Source organism: Eucalyptus grandis, chromosome 1 (genome assembly GCF_016545825.1).
Source record: "Eucalyptus grandis isolate ANBG69807.140 chromosome 1, ASM1654582v1, whole genome shotgun sequence".
Classification (NCBI taxonomy): Eukaryota; Viridiplantae; Streptophyta; class Magnoliopsida; order Myrtales; family Myrtaceae; genus Eucalyptus; species Eucalyptus grandis.
In genome coordinates this window covers 8740200-8755776 of record NC_052612.1, presented here as the reverse complement: position 1 = coordinate 8755776, position 15577 = coordinate 8740200, and the positions used below count along the sequence as shown (strand labels likewise).

At 37.2% G+C, this 15577-nt stretch overlaps 1 protein-coding gene and 1 long non-coding RNA gene across 2 annotated transcripts; both read right to left on the bottom strand.

Moving 5' to 3' along the window:
- Positions 1-1065: 1065 nt before the first annotated feature.
- On the bottom strand, positions 1066-2902 carry LOC108959726. Its single transcript, XR_001987197.2, has 3 exons — positions 2617-2902; positions 1310-1526; positions 1066-1233 (listed from the first exon to the last, which is right to left on the bottom strand). It is a non-coding gene; the product is annotated as an uncharacterized LOC108959726 (long non-coding RNA).
- A 3903-nt stretch (positions 2903-6805) lies between these two features.
- On the bottom strand, positions 6806-7504 carry LOC120295282. The gene has a single exon (XM_039316283.1). It carries the CDS (start codon positions 7502-7504, stop codon positions 6806-6808), a length of 699 nt encoding a protein of 232 aa, XP_039172217.1.
- Positions 7505-15577: the final 8073 nt, after the last annotated feature.

The following is a 15577-nucleotide window of genomic DNA, read 5'->3' as shown; positions in this document are numbered from 1 at the left end:
ACCAAGCTCAAATACCTCTCTATGCTCAACAATTCGCTCTCAGGGATTATTCATTCGGAGCTCAGGAATCTCACGTCGTTGACCTATCTCGACCTCACCATGAATCAGCTTTACGAAGAGGTCCCCGAGACGATCTCTCGCCTTGCTAACTTACAGTGGATCTTGTTGTGCACGAACAATTTCTCCGGAGGAATACCGCGTGATTTCGGCAAGTACAGCCCTTCTCTGAGCGATGTTTGCTTTTCGGACAACAGCTTCACTGGAGAACTGCCGCGAGATTTATGCAGCGGCTTTGCTCTTCGATATCTCGCCATCAATGGGAATGACTTCACGGGGCCGCTGCCCGACTGCTTGAAGAATTGTTCGGGGCTGACAAGAGTCCGTCTAGACAGCAATCAGTTCACTGCAGATATGAGTGCGTTTGGAGTTTATCCGAATCTGGACTTTATAAGCCTCAGCAACAACCAATTTGTCGGGAATCTCACGGCACAATGGGGGAGAGCGTACAAATCTCACGAATTTGAAGATAGATGGTAACAAAGTTGCTGGCCGCAAAGAGCTTCGGAAGTTGTCTCAGTTGCGTGTCCTGACTTTGTACAGCAATGACTTGACTGGGAAAATTCCCGACGAGATGGGAAATCTATGGAAGTTGTTGAGCCTGAACTTGAGCAACAACCATTTGGCTGGAGATATTGCCATCTCGATAGGGAACTTATCGAAGCTAAAAGAGAAGAAACGGAACAAAATCAAGTACCAAAAGAGAAGAAATGGATTTGGCTGCTGCTTGGCAAGAAATTCAACTAGATAAAAGAGAAGAAACAGAACAAAATCTGCATTGAAAAGGATGTTGCAAGTACCAAAAGTGAAAAGCCAAGTGTCTGCGAGGGAAGAAATTCTTGGCTTCAACTTGGAACACAAGTTATAGCTTAAGCCTATATATCACAGCCACCAAAAACACCCCAACCTGTAGATATCCTATATGTACTGCTCCCTCTATTGCCAACTCTAGTGTCATAAGGCATGTAGTTCTAAAGCAAGATAAATCACCTCTTGCAACGAGAGAGAATCAACAGTAGGATAGATAAGTTACTGATTTGTCTCGAAGACGATCTGCGAGTTTTATAGCATCAGCTGGAATGGAGTTTGGAGAATTAGATGCCGCATCGCAAATAACAGTGACAACTTGTTTTCTCACGTTCTCATCATAGTCCAGCAGTCAATCGCATAAGGCATCTAACAGTCAAATTAAAACATGTCAACAACTTTTAAACACAGATTATCATAAAAAATTTCACTAGTCACCCCTTACCAATTATTTGAGAAGATTCAGCTCTAGAAGGATTTCACAGCAGGAAGTTCTTAACATGTTCAAGCACAGACATTCTTACTTTAACAGCTTTATCAGTCAGCCTCTTCAAGAACTCTGAAAAGATTGGCTGGAAAGGCTTGGTGATAGCATGGCCTGGAGTGGAAAATAGGTCTCCAACTAGTATCACAGCTTGTAAACGAACTTCTAGCTGGTCCGTCTGCATATAAGAATGTTACAAACTGAGAAAATATCCCTCAATTTCCTATGAGGCTAAACCTCCCGAGTCCACAATGTAATACATTGTATCACTCTCAAATGAAAATCATGCAAATAATGTTACTCTACTGATAGTTCTTTTCTTAAGCCGTTGAACATAGAGAGTGTGCAGGCTCCTCTATATGTGCAACCAATCAAAAAATTAATCCAAAAGCATAGTAAAAAGTGACTACTTGAGCAGGCATCCCCAACAACGAAACGCTTGAATGAATCGATTCGTGCACAGCAAGTTTCTAGCCAAAAAATGAGTATGTAAAAAACACAAACAAGAGGCCGTAAGTCATGCATTACCACGAGATCTCCATTTAGATCTCCATTTAGATATGGGATGACTCCTGACAATATCTGAGGAGCACATTGATATACATCACATGTAGCCTTGTGGTAGTCGATTTGATTATTCAAAGGCTTGCTATCTCCAGACATCAATGAAACAAGAAGCTGCTTTATACCCGGTTCAAGTTTTGCTTCACAGCTCTCTACAACATTCATCGCAAGCTTTCTAGCAGCTCCAGAGAAATCCCGAAAATGAAATTGCAAGAAAATCCATTCTCCTCAAGATAGAATTCTAGGAAGATGACATGTAACAAGATACTAAACAGCAAGACAATATCAGTTGCAGGTACTCACATTTTTGTTTTGACCTAACACAGACAGCAAAATCAGTACAAGATCCTTGGGGATATCCTCGAGAATCAGCTCTACCGTCCAAGCAATTACGAAGTGAAAATCACCTCTTGCAACGAACTTTAGAGAATCAAAAGAGAATGATACCACAGAGTAAAGGGAGACTTTCGAACGGCAAATCGACATAGCAATAGCAACAACAAAGGGAGACTTTTGAATGGCAAATCGAAACATCGGGAGAGGAGAGGAATGGGGGAGGGCAGAAAAGGCACAGGCATGAAGACGACTGCACGAGCCGATCTCAATACCAGAGCAACGAGGAAACCAAAAGGCCAGGAAAAGAAAGAAAAATGAAAGAGCAGTGACACCAACCAACTAAGCAGAGTCCTCAAGAGAGAGTATACCTGAGGATTGACAAGTCAAAGGATACGACCAGTGGCGAGACAAGCGGGAGGAGAGAGAGTGCAAGAAGACTGGGACGGCGAGAGTTGGCAGCGTCGTCAAACGGAGCAGCAGTGGCATCGGCGGCGACGTCATGGGTCGTGACGGTGGCATCGAGGGTGGTGGGCAGCATTGGGTCATTGCTGGGGGCGTCGCAGCTTCGCCGAGAGGAAAGAGAAGGAAAAGTATCAGGGACGGGGAGAGAGAAGGAACATATTGAAATCAGGGATTTTGGGTTTAGGAACCCGATTCCGGTTCCCATCCCCCGTTCCCTATGAAAATATCACAATGTGATAAAAGAATCAATTAAAAAAGATCCTATAATTGAATTTAGAAATTCGATTGGCCTTTAAGAACAGTCCTTCAATTTGTGAAATTTTCTTCATTTTATTATTTAATAACTCATAATTCTATTTTGGTAACTAAATATTTGCAACTTGAAAATTTAAAACAAACTTTTCAAGTAATTAACTATTATTTAATGGATGAAAATGGGAGAATTTTGAATTTGGTTCCAGCTCCTATAGGAGCCGGGAGCAGAACCGAGAACCATCGGTATTGAAAAAATAAAACCAGGAACTAGAACCTCCCTCCCTAGAATCAAGAATCAAATCGGACCCACCAGTTTGGTTCTCCAATCCCTGTTCTATTCGGAACCGTGTTCATCCCTAAATCCAGCAAGTCAGTTACCCGATTCACTACGCAGAAGCCTACCTAGTAAATTAGGGCCTAGGTTAACTTTAGAGGTCTTGTTAGTATTAAGCTTGACCCAACCAGTTGGAGGGGCAGCCCAACCCACAAGCTTCTCTCTTTTCTCCCTTTGAGGAGACAATCTATGTTTGATCAACCGAGTCGATATAACGTCTTTAACATAATTTAGAATTAAGCATAAGGGTTCTTGGTAAGACAAAAATCCCTCTTAAATAATCATTTATTCCCCAAGTTCCAGAGGTGACCAGTTATCTTGAACCCTAATTGATGAATCAAATGGTTTGTCATCAACCATCAGTGTAGATGTTGGGTAAAGAACTTAACCCCGAATCTGCATATTTTTTTCTTGACCAGAATATCTCCCCTCCTTTCAATTTCCTTGCCCTTTATATACATCTGTAATTTGGCTAGTTTCGGCAAAGAAATTTTTTTCCGATTTCAATGAATACCACTAGCCTTTCTTCACCGAGTTCGTGCACCACATGGAATGAATAAACCAAGAAAATCCACGGCTTGCGTCTTGTATTTCATCTGATGCGAAACCGCGTCAGTCCGTATTGTGGGGCTAAAAATTGAAGCATGAGATTTCGAGCCTCCCATCTTATGGCATTTCACGTAGGTTCACGAAATAACTATGAATGCAAACGCTATATTGATATTTTTGTTTAGAGATTACATTTAATCTCTAATGTTTATTCAATAAATGACTAAGTGGGAAGATCAGAATTAAGGTGTGAACATTATGCCAACCCAAAAGGCCTACGTGACATCCTACATGGAATTGAGTTATATATCTCTCAATCATCGCACCCTATCACGCATGGTTGATATAGCTTTTTTGCCCATATTGGGACCTGTCACTCAACATAGTCCTATCTTCTATAGCTAGGCTTTTGATGTTTGTATTCTCTTTGAAACATGTTTACAAATTGGGTTAATATTACAAAAAATCACAAATTGATACACCAATAACAAATTTACCCTGAACTAATTTTTTTTTATCAAAACTCCCCCAAATTGGTAAATGTAGGATATAATTACCCTTCGTTAACTTTTGTCAAATATTGCCGTTAAATTGCTGACTTGGATGCCATGTGAACTTGACGGGTAAGTCCACGTCAATCAATTAATAGATTAATACTATGAAAAACTCCAAATTGGTATGCTTGTAATAAATTTACCCCAAATTGGTATACCCATGGCAAATTCATCCCAAACTAGTCTTTGAACCACTAAAAACCCTAAACTAGTACATACATGGCATATTTACTCTTCATTAGCTTCTATCAAGTTTTACCATTAAATTTAGCAAGGACTATAGATCGTCTTCCTCTTCATTGAGTCCTTCATCATCATCTTTGTCTAAGGTTGTGGAATGCCATTTAGCTAGAAATCTTAAGTAACACTTTTAGTAACTCTAGTAGCACTCTTGACAAAATGGCTTGACCAAATACCGCTATCTAACCTACTCATTGCCTAATGTGACATCTCGTATAAAAACATTAACAAAGGATTAAGCCCTTTTGAGTTTTACTGAATGTTTTGGTCAATACTCTCTTTTCACGGTGATCATTCTTTTCATAGATGTCATGAGATAATTGTTAGAATCCTAAATCCCATTCAAAAGAGACTACTGAGCATTTGAGGTGACGACTTTTCTTGATATATATAGGTCCATGAACGAAGCAATTGGACCAAGTTGTGTTGTAAAACCAAGTTTATTTTAAAGATTTCTCTAACATTGCCTCTATATCATCAATCCTAGAATTTTGTAGTTAATAAACTTAGAAGAAAATTTAGGTATTGATGTTATAGAGGCGATGCTAGAGGAATGTGAAAAATGAACTTGAGTGCAAATCACGACTCAGCCTAATTGCTTCATTCATCAACCTAGATTTATTAATAAAAGTTGTCACCTCAAATGCTCAATACCCTCTTTTGAATGGGATTGGGGACTCTAACAATTATTGCGTAACACCTATGAAGAGAAATTATTTATGCTTGCATTGAAGGGAAAGTATTGACATGAGGTCAAGTAAAACTCACGAGGGCTTAATCTATCATTAATGTTCTTACACAAGATGCAACATTAGGTAGTATTTACGCCATCTAATGGTACTTAGTCAAGCCATTTTGTCAAGAGTACTATAGGAGTTCCTAAATGTGTCACTAAAAAGCTCTCGCTAAATGGTGTTCACAATTTCAATGAACTTAGGCAAAGACAATGAAAAGGATAATGATCTAGAGTTTTCACTATATTTAATAGTAGAATCCGATGGAAACTAATGGAAAGTAAATGCATCACATGTGTACCGGTTTGCAATATTTGGTGGCTCAAAAATTAATTTAGAGTAAATTTATTACAAATGTATCAGTTTAAGTTTTTTTTTTTTTGTGCTATTAACTTGTTAATTGATCCACGTGGACCCACTTGCATCCCAATTAGCAATTTAACAATAATATCTGACGAAAGCTGACGGAGGATAAATATGTCATGCATGTATCGGTTTAAATTTTTTTGTGACAACAAAATTAACTTGAGATAAATTTATTACTGATATACCAATTTTTGGTTTTTGGTATTATTACCCCTTCTAAATTTTAAGTAGGAATATTCTAGTGAATATAAAATACATCGTCCCTTCGAATGATAATATAAAATACTTGCTTTGTTTTCCTCTACATTTTTCGATGGCCCATGCAGCGATACGTGCGGGCTCAAATTCTAGCCCTAAAATGACTTTTTTCACAGTCGGATTTTTATCTGCAAGTCATTTGTGGATGGCGTCAAATGGGCTGACAAAAATCTGACCTCTAATACCATTGACATGGACTTTAACTTATTAAGGTCGGGTGTAGAAAAATGCCAGCTCTTTTTAATTTTGTCGTCAATCACAAAACAAAAAGAATAGCATGATGGTGATTAGACTTCTCAAATTTTTCTTACCCTTCATTTACTCAATGTAGAGTATTCAAAGACGAAGACGTTCGCATGACTTGTTAATTGAGTTTTCTCTGCGAGTTAGAGATCATATGATGTCAAAATTGAACCATTTTCTTTTAGAACAATTTTCTACTAATCTATTTATGGATATGACAGGCCCAACTCCTATATTATTCTGGCCAAAAGAATTCGTAAAAATTTAAAAAGAAAAGGAAAATAATTTTTTTTTTGGTAAAGGTAATAAATATATAAATAAAGCTAAGGCAATATACAAAAGATTGGCACCAAAAACCTACACTCATTCCTCAGAAGGAGACAAAGTGTGGGGGAGCCAATGTAAGAGGCCACAAAGGCAAACAAGAAAGCCACAAGGGCACAGCAACAAAACAAACAAGCGGGAAAGAGAAACAACAAGGCTGACCAACCCTTAGCCCCCCAAGGAAGCGGCTAAGAACGGCGAGCCAAGAAAGATAGGAGCAACTCGCGCAAAGCAGCAACTAAGGAGCACTAGTCAAACGAGAGAACACCGCAGGGTCGAACCCCCAACCACATTGAAGCCTCTTATTCCTCGGGGTAGGAGGAACATCTTTGAATGTTATAGCTTTATCCCTCACAACCTTAATAAGGTGGCTTTTTAGAGCCGAGACCACTAAGGATTCGCCCCGAAATATAATCGCATTCCTCTTTTTCCAAATAAGGTGACACATAGCTCCAAACGAGAACCGCGCAATGCAATGGAAGAAGTCCTTACCAGATAAGAACTTTAAGGCCCAACTGAGGATATCTTTCCAACATCTATTCCGCCACGGGAGGTTACACCTGGCAGCCCAAAAGTAGGCCAGAGAAGCCGAGGTGCGACACCCGAAGAATAAATGTTCGACAGAATCTGGAACATCATTGCAGAAGGCACAAACATTATAGTCGATCCTTCCATGAGAAAGAAGCAGCATCTGGGTCGGCAGGCGATTTTTGGTTATAAGCCATAAATTAAACTGGAACCGCGGGGCTACAGCATTGTCCCAAACAAAAGACGCCCAATCAACACGATCCTTCTTGACTCTAATGGAATTCCATGCTGAAGTTACAGAGAATGATCTAGAAGCATGACAGCACCAGGTAAACCTGTCACGAGCCGAAGAGAGGACCAGGAGAGAGATCCCCCATCTTTCCAAAAAGGATTTAAATAAACAACCCATAGAGGTAAACAGATCCGCAACAACAGCATTGTCAGGAAGACATAAGCCTTCACAGAATGAGCAAGGGATAAAGGCATCAAGCGGGCCACAAGAAAGCCAGTGATCATGCCAAAGAGACACTAATAGGCCATTTCCAATCTTCCACACAAAGGATAAGCGAAAGTAATTCCTCAGTTGAAGGATTTTTTTCCATGCCCAAGAACAACAACGAGGCTGGGAAGAAATCCAAAAGTTTCTTTTCTTTAAGAAGTTAGAGTGTACCCACCGACACCACAACGATTCTTTATCAGTGAAAAGAATCCAAATAAATTTAAGCATGGAGGCTTTGTTGCAATCTCTAAGTTTCCAAATGCCTAGACCGCTCTCAAAAACCCAAAGCATTGCTTTACATCAAGATGTGGAAATATAGGCAACGTCAGGTTAGGGCTACAGTTATTGCGCGACAGTTTCCTCAAAAAAATATACTAAAGTAATTCGAAAAAAGATAGATAGTTTTTCCTTCAATTGATCTAGAAAAATCTCCCCATCATTTGAACTATTTTCTCCTAAATAGAGGAAGAGTGGGGCCTCACTATGTTGTCTGAACTTGTTAACTAATTTCCATATCGCAGTAGTAAGTTTGGTGCGGTTTTGATGCTTTTTGCCTTTGGGGGTCGATTTTGTTTGAAAGAAAACTATTTTCAGAAATTATTTTTAGACTTTCTGGTTATAAATGATGGAAAACTAATCAATTTACGGAAAACATTCTCCATAGACTGAAAACTGACAAATTTAGATTGGGGAAAAGCCACTTTTACATTTCTAGCAAGAAGAAAATTACTTTTCTTAAACCACCAAACAAATGAAAATGAGTCATTTTACTCAAAAATAATTTCTATGGAAAATATTTTCCTTTATTAGTGAAACAAAGTCACCCTCAAGTTTTGTTTGTTTCATGGAGAATATTTTCATGGTCACATTTCCCATGACACGAATGAAGCCTTAGTTTAATTTGAGCTGTTGGATTTGTTTAAATTAGATAATTTCAGGTTAATGTAAATCCCAATGTAGAAACACAAGGCTTGTGATTTTAAATAATAAGGACTTCGCCTTTAGCTTCAATAGTGTTGGCGAGCTCTCAGTGCTAATTCAATATGTTTTTGTTAGGAACTTTGGCATCTCATACTTGATGAAGGATTTGCTCTTAGTGTTGGATCCATGCTCCTTCAACATATTTTTGTTGTCTCTGTAAGGCGATGACATTGAAAATGCTGATCCTCAACGTGCACCTACCAAAACGCAAAATCGTAGCTATAGACGAAGATCTCAACTTGTGTTCATCACTAATGATGATGTGAGATTTTATGATCGGCCGCCAATTCTTTTGCTTTGATGCAATACAGATCTATTCTACCATACTTTGATTATTCTTCTTGAGAGTTTGGATTGTTTTGCAGCTTTATAGGCTTGCTTTGTTATAATGATCTCAGGGATTATCAACATATCTTTTTCCATATCGTTTTAGAAAGGATTGAATTTTTTTTTTTTTTGGACAAAATATTAATATTCGATATGATATGTCCTCAATTGGAGATTTTATGAAATGCCCATGAGACGGTGAATGGTCAAGAGCCAAGAAATGGTCAAAATTCCAAAGCAAGGGAAATAATTCAGAATTCCAAAGCTTATATAGAAACTTTTGATAATTCCTTGGTCAAAAAAATTTGCAATCCTCATAGAAAACAATAAAAAAAATTCTTAAATTATGTCCATTATGACACATTTTTCTTGATTTTCTTTTTTTTGCAACATAAAAAATCTCAAACTATGTCCATTGTGACATATTGACCCCAATCTTTTTCTTGTGACATAAAAAACCTCAAACTTGTACTTATGTGACACATTTAGCAATTTTTTTTTTTTGCCAAATTTTTTCAACTTTCCTTTTCTACTCTTTCCTTATACTTCTTACTTTTATTTTTTCATTTTTTCTCTATTTCCTTCTGTCAATTGCGAGACCTTGGCAATAGTCAACGAGGGCATCCTAGCCTTGCCTAAGGCCAGCAACTTCCCTTGCCATTGCCAAGGCCTAGGTGATCGACTGACCATCGCCAAGGCTCTGGCAACTGGTGGAGGGAAAAAAAAAAAAAAAAGGTAGGAAAGAAAAGAAAAGAAATGAAAAGAAAAACGAATAAAAGAGAATAAAATCTAAAAAATTTTAAAATGTTGCAAAAATCATCCATGTTATCGACGAAGGTGGCCAACGTCTACATTAACGATTTTCAGCTAAAATTGATCGGAGTGGCTATATTAGAAAATGATTAAATTTTTTTTGACTAAATTAGTCATGGTACAATAAGTTTAAGATTTTTTGGATAATATTTCTAGTCATAAGTCAATCAAAATCAAGCAAGGATAATTAATATAATCAAATATGAAGCCAAACTTGAACTTGTACGATTAGGGAGAAAAAACATCGAGATTGGTTTTCTGAATCCCAAGAAGGTTGGGAAGGTAATAGTTTTATTCAAGGAAGTTTTCATCTGAAGTCATTTCCACACTATAAATGGCCTGGTTGAAAGTTTTAAAGGTTTAGTTGTGCTACTGGAAGTAGTGTGATAATTGAAAGATGCACCGGCCCATTTAGAGGGGCCGCAAGGGACCACCATGCACTTCATTTGGCTATGATCATCCATCACTCAATTCAACTGTCGACTAACAAACAGATTCGATTAGAAAAGAGCAAATTGAAAAAGTCAAAACTAAAGATATAATAGAAAAAGAGGAAATTCATTTGTGGCATAGATCATGACGGAATAAAAAAAAGAAGATAAATAAAATCAGACGCATCAACGTCGGGACGAGGGAAAGAGCACAACGAATCAACACACCACCTTAAGAGTGGTGAGCAAAACAGCACCAAAGGTCGCTAATAAGTAATTATTGACCCCCAAATTGACTTACATTTCTTGCGTGCAAGAGGGTGTTAGATATATTACTACTTATGATTACTATATAGTATTAGGGTAATTACAATTCATATTAGTTACAATATATTCATTTATATGTAAGTTGGCCAATACAAACATCTCTTTTTTTAGAATGGATTATGTCATTTCTTGTTCAGTTGTTCCTAATCAAAGGCAGGCAACCAACTAATGTAAGCATAGAGAGTCAAGTAGAAGATCTTTTCTTGCTAATCTCTTAATTAACAAGGACCAATACTACGTATGTGCACATTTGTCTCATCAGAAATTTCTCCATTGAAATAATAATTTTTCTAAAAATAATCATTTGTGTTGCTTACAAAAAAATATATGAACGAGAAATATTTTCGTCATCAGTGAAAATATTTAATTATAAACTGTTGTCGACAATGAACTTTAGTATAATATCCCAAAAATGAGGGCAGAGGAAAACAACAAGGAATATATCAAATATAAAACATGGGGCCAATAATATTGCCACATATTATATGACGCAATTTCCCCGGACACACTATTCATTCATTTCCAAATAAATTAGTTTAACATCAAATAGGGTCCAACCAAATTAACCTATATTGATCCATTTTTATGTAATACAATTTTAGGGACTCATATCTATCACAAACCCAACGCACTCCCTACCCAACTGGAGATTCAATTTTCAGCAATTTTTTCCCTTAAATATAGAAATAAACATACTAAAAAAATAACCAATTTTAAATAGAATACACAAAAAAAAAATTGTCAAATAAGAAATTACTAAAAATAACTCTTCCAAATAACTCGCATTTTGAATGCATTAAGAAAGTGACCACTATTATTTTTCGGCAGTCATCATCACACCATTAGCAGTCACATTAATGTTGTCAGAAATTTTGGAAATTAAAAAAATGAATTTGAAATAAAAATTATGTTAGGAAAAGATCAAAAAGGTTTTTTCCACCAAAAGAAAGAACATAATAGACATATAGAAGAACCAAAATCCATCCAACCATCTCCCGTAAAATATTTTCTTTGCTGCAACAAATCTAGTAATTATCCGTTGTTATGTTCTCAGGGGAGCTAATTGGTTGATTGGAACTTTGTGTCCGTGTCTCTAATTTATAAAAAAATGGAGAGCTGGTTGAGGTAATAATTACTTTTTTCTCTTATTTTTCAATCGTGCATTGCATCATCTACATATCTAGAGCAAGGTTTAAATTGATAGGATTTCAAGTTGGTGGAGCATAGACGCGATTTCAAAGTTTGCATCTTTTGAACATGGCCGTCAATTATCAATCTTTCTACATATGTGTTCAAAGAAAACCAATTAACAATCCAAAGACCAAGCTTACTTAATATGAAGTCTTCTTCATGTTAGACCTTTTCAAAGGGGTGACTATGCATATTAATTAATCAACTAAATCCTATATTCCATCTGGAGAGGCCTCTAGAAGCACTCAAATTTTTCCAAGCAGACCAAAATTGCATTTTGGGCCAATAGCTGGCCGTACCCATTACAAAGTGGATGTAATTGATAAGTCAAAAGTCACTAAAAATGTGATTTATGCCTAACTTCCAACCCATCAATAACTAAGATTGGTGAATGTTCTCTCGAATTAGGACTTTTGCAAGTCAATAAATACTTTTTTTGAGGAATGTGTTGTGCCGTATAGATCATTGTACCACTAGCCAAGTTCAAAATTATGAAAACTTACGGTGGGTGACAAATCACTAATCAATTTCAAGCAATAACTTGTAAAAAGGTTTCAATAGTAGGTGATCAAAGGTTGTTGAAAAAGAAAAATCAGGAAAAAAAATGATAATTGAAAGGACTATATCGTAACTTTTAAAAAATATCGAGGACTTGGACCACGTTTTCTAAATGGTTTAGAATTTCTAATGTAAATTTGTTTGAAATGCCTAAGCAAAAGGAAAAAAAGAAAAATAAAATAAAGAATGGACGAGTAGAAGATAAGACAATCAATATTATTTCATGTGTGAATTTACAGATGAAAAGTCAAATCAAATATCAAAATATAAGGAAGAATATCAGGACAAGACTTGATGGGATGAAAGGCTAGATGATTTTCCCACTATGATTTTTATGTTGAAAAAAAGACTGCCTGTATATAAATATATAAATACATAATGGAGAATATTCAATTGGTCGGTTAGTAATTAATTGTACTGAAAATAGTTGCACTACATCCTTTTCACTTTAAAGACCAGAGGACTCTTCTTAGGGGGCATTTTATTTGAGAGAATTATTAAAACATACCAATATTTTTGTTGCAAAACCTAACATCATAATTATGGGAGAAAAGCCAGATCCTATACATGAATGTGAGCTAATCGTGCTGAAGCTTTTGTGGTTTCTTGTTTGTTTGTTAGAGCTTTGGTTATTCTATATTTTTAATTAGATAATGAAGTTAAAAGAGTAGGACATTTTCCACACATCATGAGAACATGGCACCATATTAACAAGTTTGAACAAGTTTGAGTTCAAGTAAATGGTGCTAGTGCTCCAATATTTGTCAATCCACTTGATGTGGGAAGATAATCAAATTAATCTTAAAGTTATTGCACGGATGTCGAGTCTGTGCTAAATTTTTCAATTTACCAATGGTACTATTGTTTACGTGAAATTTTAATATAATTATTCTGCTTGAAATTGCCATCATAATAATCTAGTCATCGCCAATTAGCAATCAACATAGATAAATTTGCCAATCAGCAATCAACATAGATAAATTTTCTCAAAATGACATCATATTTAATTATTTTATGAATTCTGATTTTTTCTCTTTTTTCCCTCTTCTTTTCCTCTCCTTAACGTGTAACTCTTCATCTTCTTCTTTCAGGGAAACAAATCTGCCATAGGAATCGTGTACTTCATCTCCACCGCCATCTTTCCCGGTGTGTATACATATATTCTTATCCTAATCAATTGAGTATTTACTGCAGTATTTTACACAAAGGTTTAGAATTATATTAGCAAAATCAAATGGGAAGTGACTATACTAACATTCGTACAATAGATATAAAATTGAATAGATATTTTCCCATTTGACGCCATCAACAAACGACTTCTGTTCGAGTTTGTTTGCAAAAAAAAAAAAAAAAAAATCCTATTAAAAAATTTCATGTTAGAGTCACAAATTGAGTAATCAAGCTTCCCTACATGGCCCATCGAAAAGGCAACCTGGACACATCCAGCATCAATGTAAAGGAAACCAAACCGAGAAAGTATTCTGTTGTATCATCCGAGTAGATAAGACAACATGGCGTAGCTATAATAATTTATTCTTTTTGTACATACACCGGGGCGCACACCCACCCCGCTCTTTCTCATTCATTAGAAGCTAAGTCAAAAAAAAAAAAAAAAAGCACCAAAGAAATATCATTGATTTGCACTATCACTTCAAATTATATTTCTGAGGACTCGATAGCTTGCTGATAGTTATGGAGCCCAAGGCCCCGGACAAGCAAGATTGACTGCGTGCGGATAATTCTTGTGCCACGAAACGCATGATGGGTCGTGAATTCAGACTCATCCGCGTGCACGCCGGTGCCACTTTGATGATGAGTACCACTTCCTCAGCTAGTTGGCCGGTCGGAGGAGAAAGACGCGGGTCCAGCACATCTCTCAGGAGCAGATTTGGGTCTTCCAGCGATCTCGATGTTTGTGTCCTTTGTAGGGAAGAGAGAAGATCCCCCGGATGCTTTCCCATCATGATTTCTAGTGCAGCTACTCCAAAACTATACACATCTCATTTGTCCATCACTCTCATCATAACTGCTAACTCTGTTTGTCAAGAAGAATAAATCAATGATATGATCATAGGTATTGCACAAATTCCAAATTTTTGTGATACTCTGACACAAATCAGTTTTCAAAACCTATACTTGTTAAAAATCTTGTTAGAATTATTCAACGAATGCAAATTCGAGATTATAATTAGAGCAATTTGATCAATCCCATGTAATATGTACATATGAAATGTATGGTTAGATTACCAGGAGCCATGTAGCCATAAGATCCAGCCATAGTGGTCGATGAGTCGAAATTCAAGAATTATGCTGTCCCGAAATCCGAAAGTCGAGGCTCGAAGTCCCACTCGAGCAAGATGTTGTTGAGGGTTATGTCCCGATGGACGATAGGCGGGGAGCAATCATGATGCAAATAGGCGATAGCATGAGCCACACCTTGAACAATCTTCACTCTTGTACCCCAGTCTAGTTCAGCTCCTCCTTTTCCTTCATACAAGACCTTCACCAAACTGCCTCTCTCCACAATCTTATAGACCAAGTAAATGCAACCCCTCTTGGAACAGAACCCGTGGAGCTTGATCACATTGCGGTGTCAGACCTCGGTCAAAATGCGGATCTCGTTCTTGAAACTCTGTTGGTTGACCGCGGGGACATCGCTGGATTCTGATACTTTGACATTTTTGACAGCGACGATTTGGCCGCTGGCCAGTTCGGCCTTGTAAACGCTCCTGAACCCGCCCTTTCCAATGCAATACTTTTCACTGAAGTTGTCGGTAGCCTTGGCAATGTCATTGAATGTGAACTTACCTTCCCTTTCCCATATGATCGACTCAGATTTCTCGTACTTCATAAGACCATTAGTCTCTTCATTGAGTTCCTTGTTTCGCCGCTGAAGCGCTAGAATTACAGCAGTTAAAGTCACCAAAAGTTGTAAGCAGCATATGCCCACAATCGCACCAATAAGAACCTTTTCCCTATGGTCAGCGGATTTACTGCTCGTCGCACAAGGAGATAATCCCGTCATGTATCCACACGAGCCTGGATTTCCGATAAAAGCACTTCCTGGTGCTTGTTGGAAGATGCGACCACTAGGAATCGCGCCTGTTAGCTCATTGTATGATAAGTCTATGTAGCTTAAACTAACAAGCTGGTGAGAGCAGTAGGGATCGTACCCGAGAAGTGGTTATGCGAAAGATTGAGATTTTCCAGCTTCATGAGCTTTGCTAAATTGGATTGAAAAAGTGTGATACTTTATGTTTTTATCCTTTTCATATAATTACTCATTTAAATGTTAGACATAATCTATTTATCTATATTTGAGTTAATGCAAGTAAAATAAGGAGAGAATATGATA

Bases quoted from the DNA above. Each gene is read 5' to 3' on its own strand.
- LOC120295282 (XM_039316283.1), bottom strand. From the start codon at position 7,504: ATGGGTTGTTTATTTAAATCCTTTTTGGAAAGATGGGGGATCTCTCTC.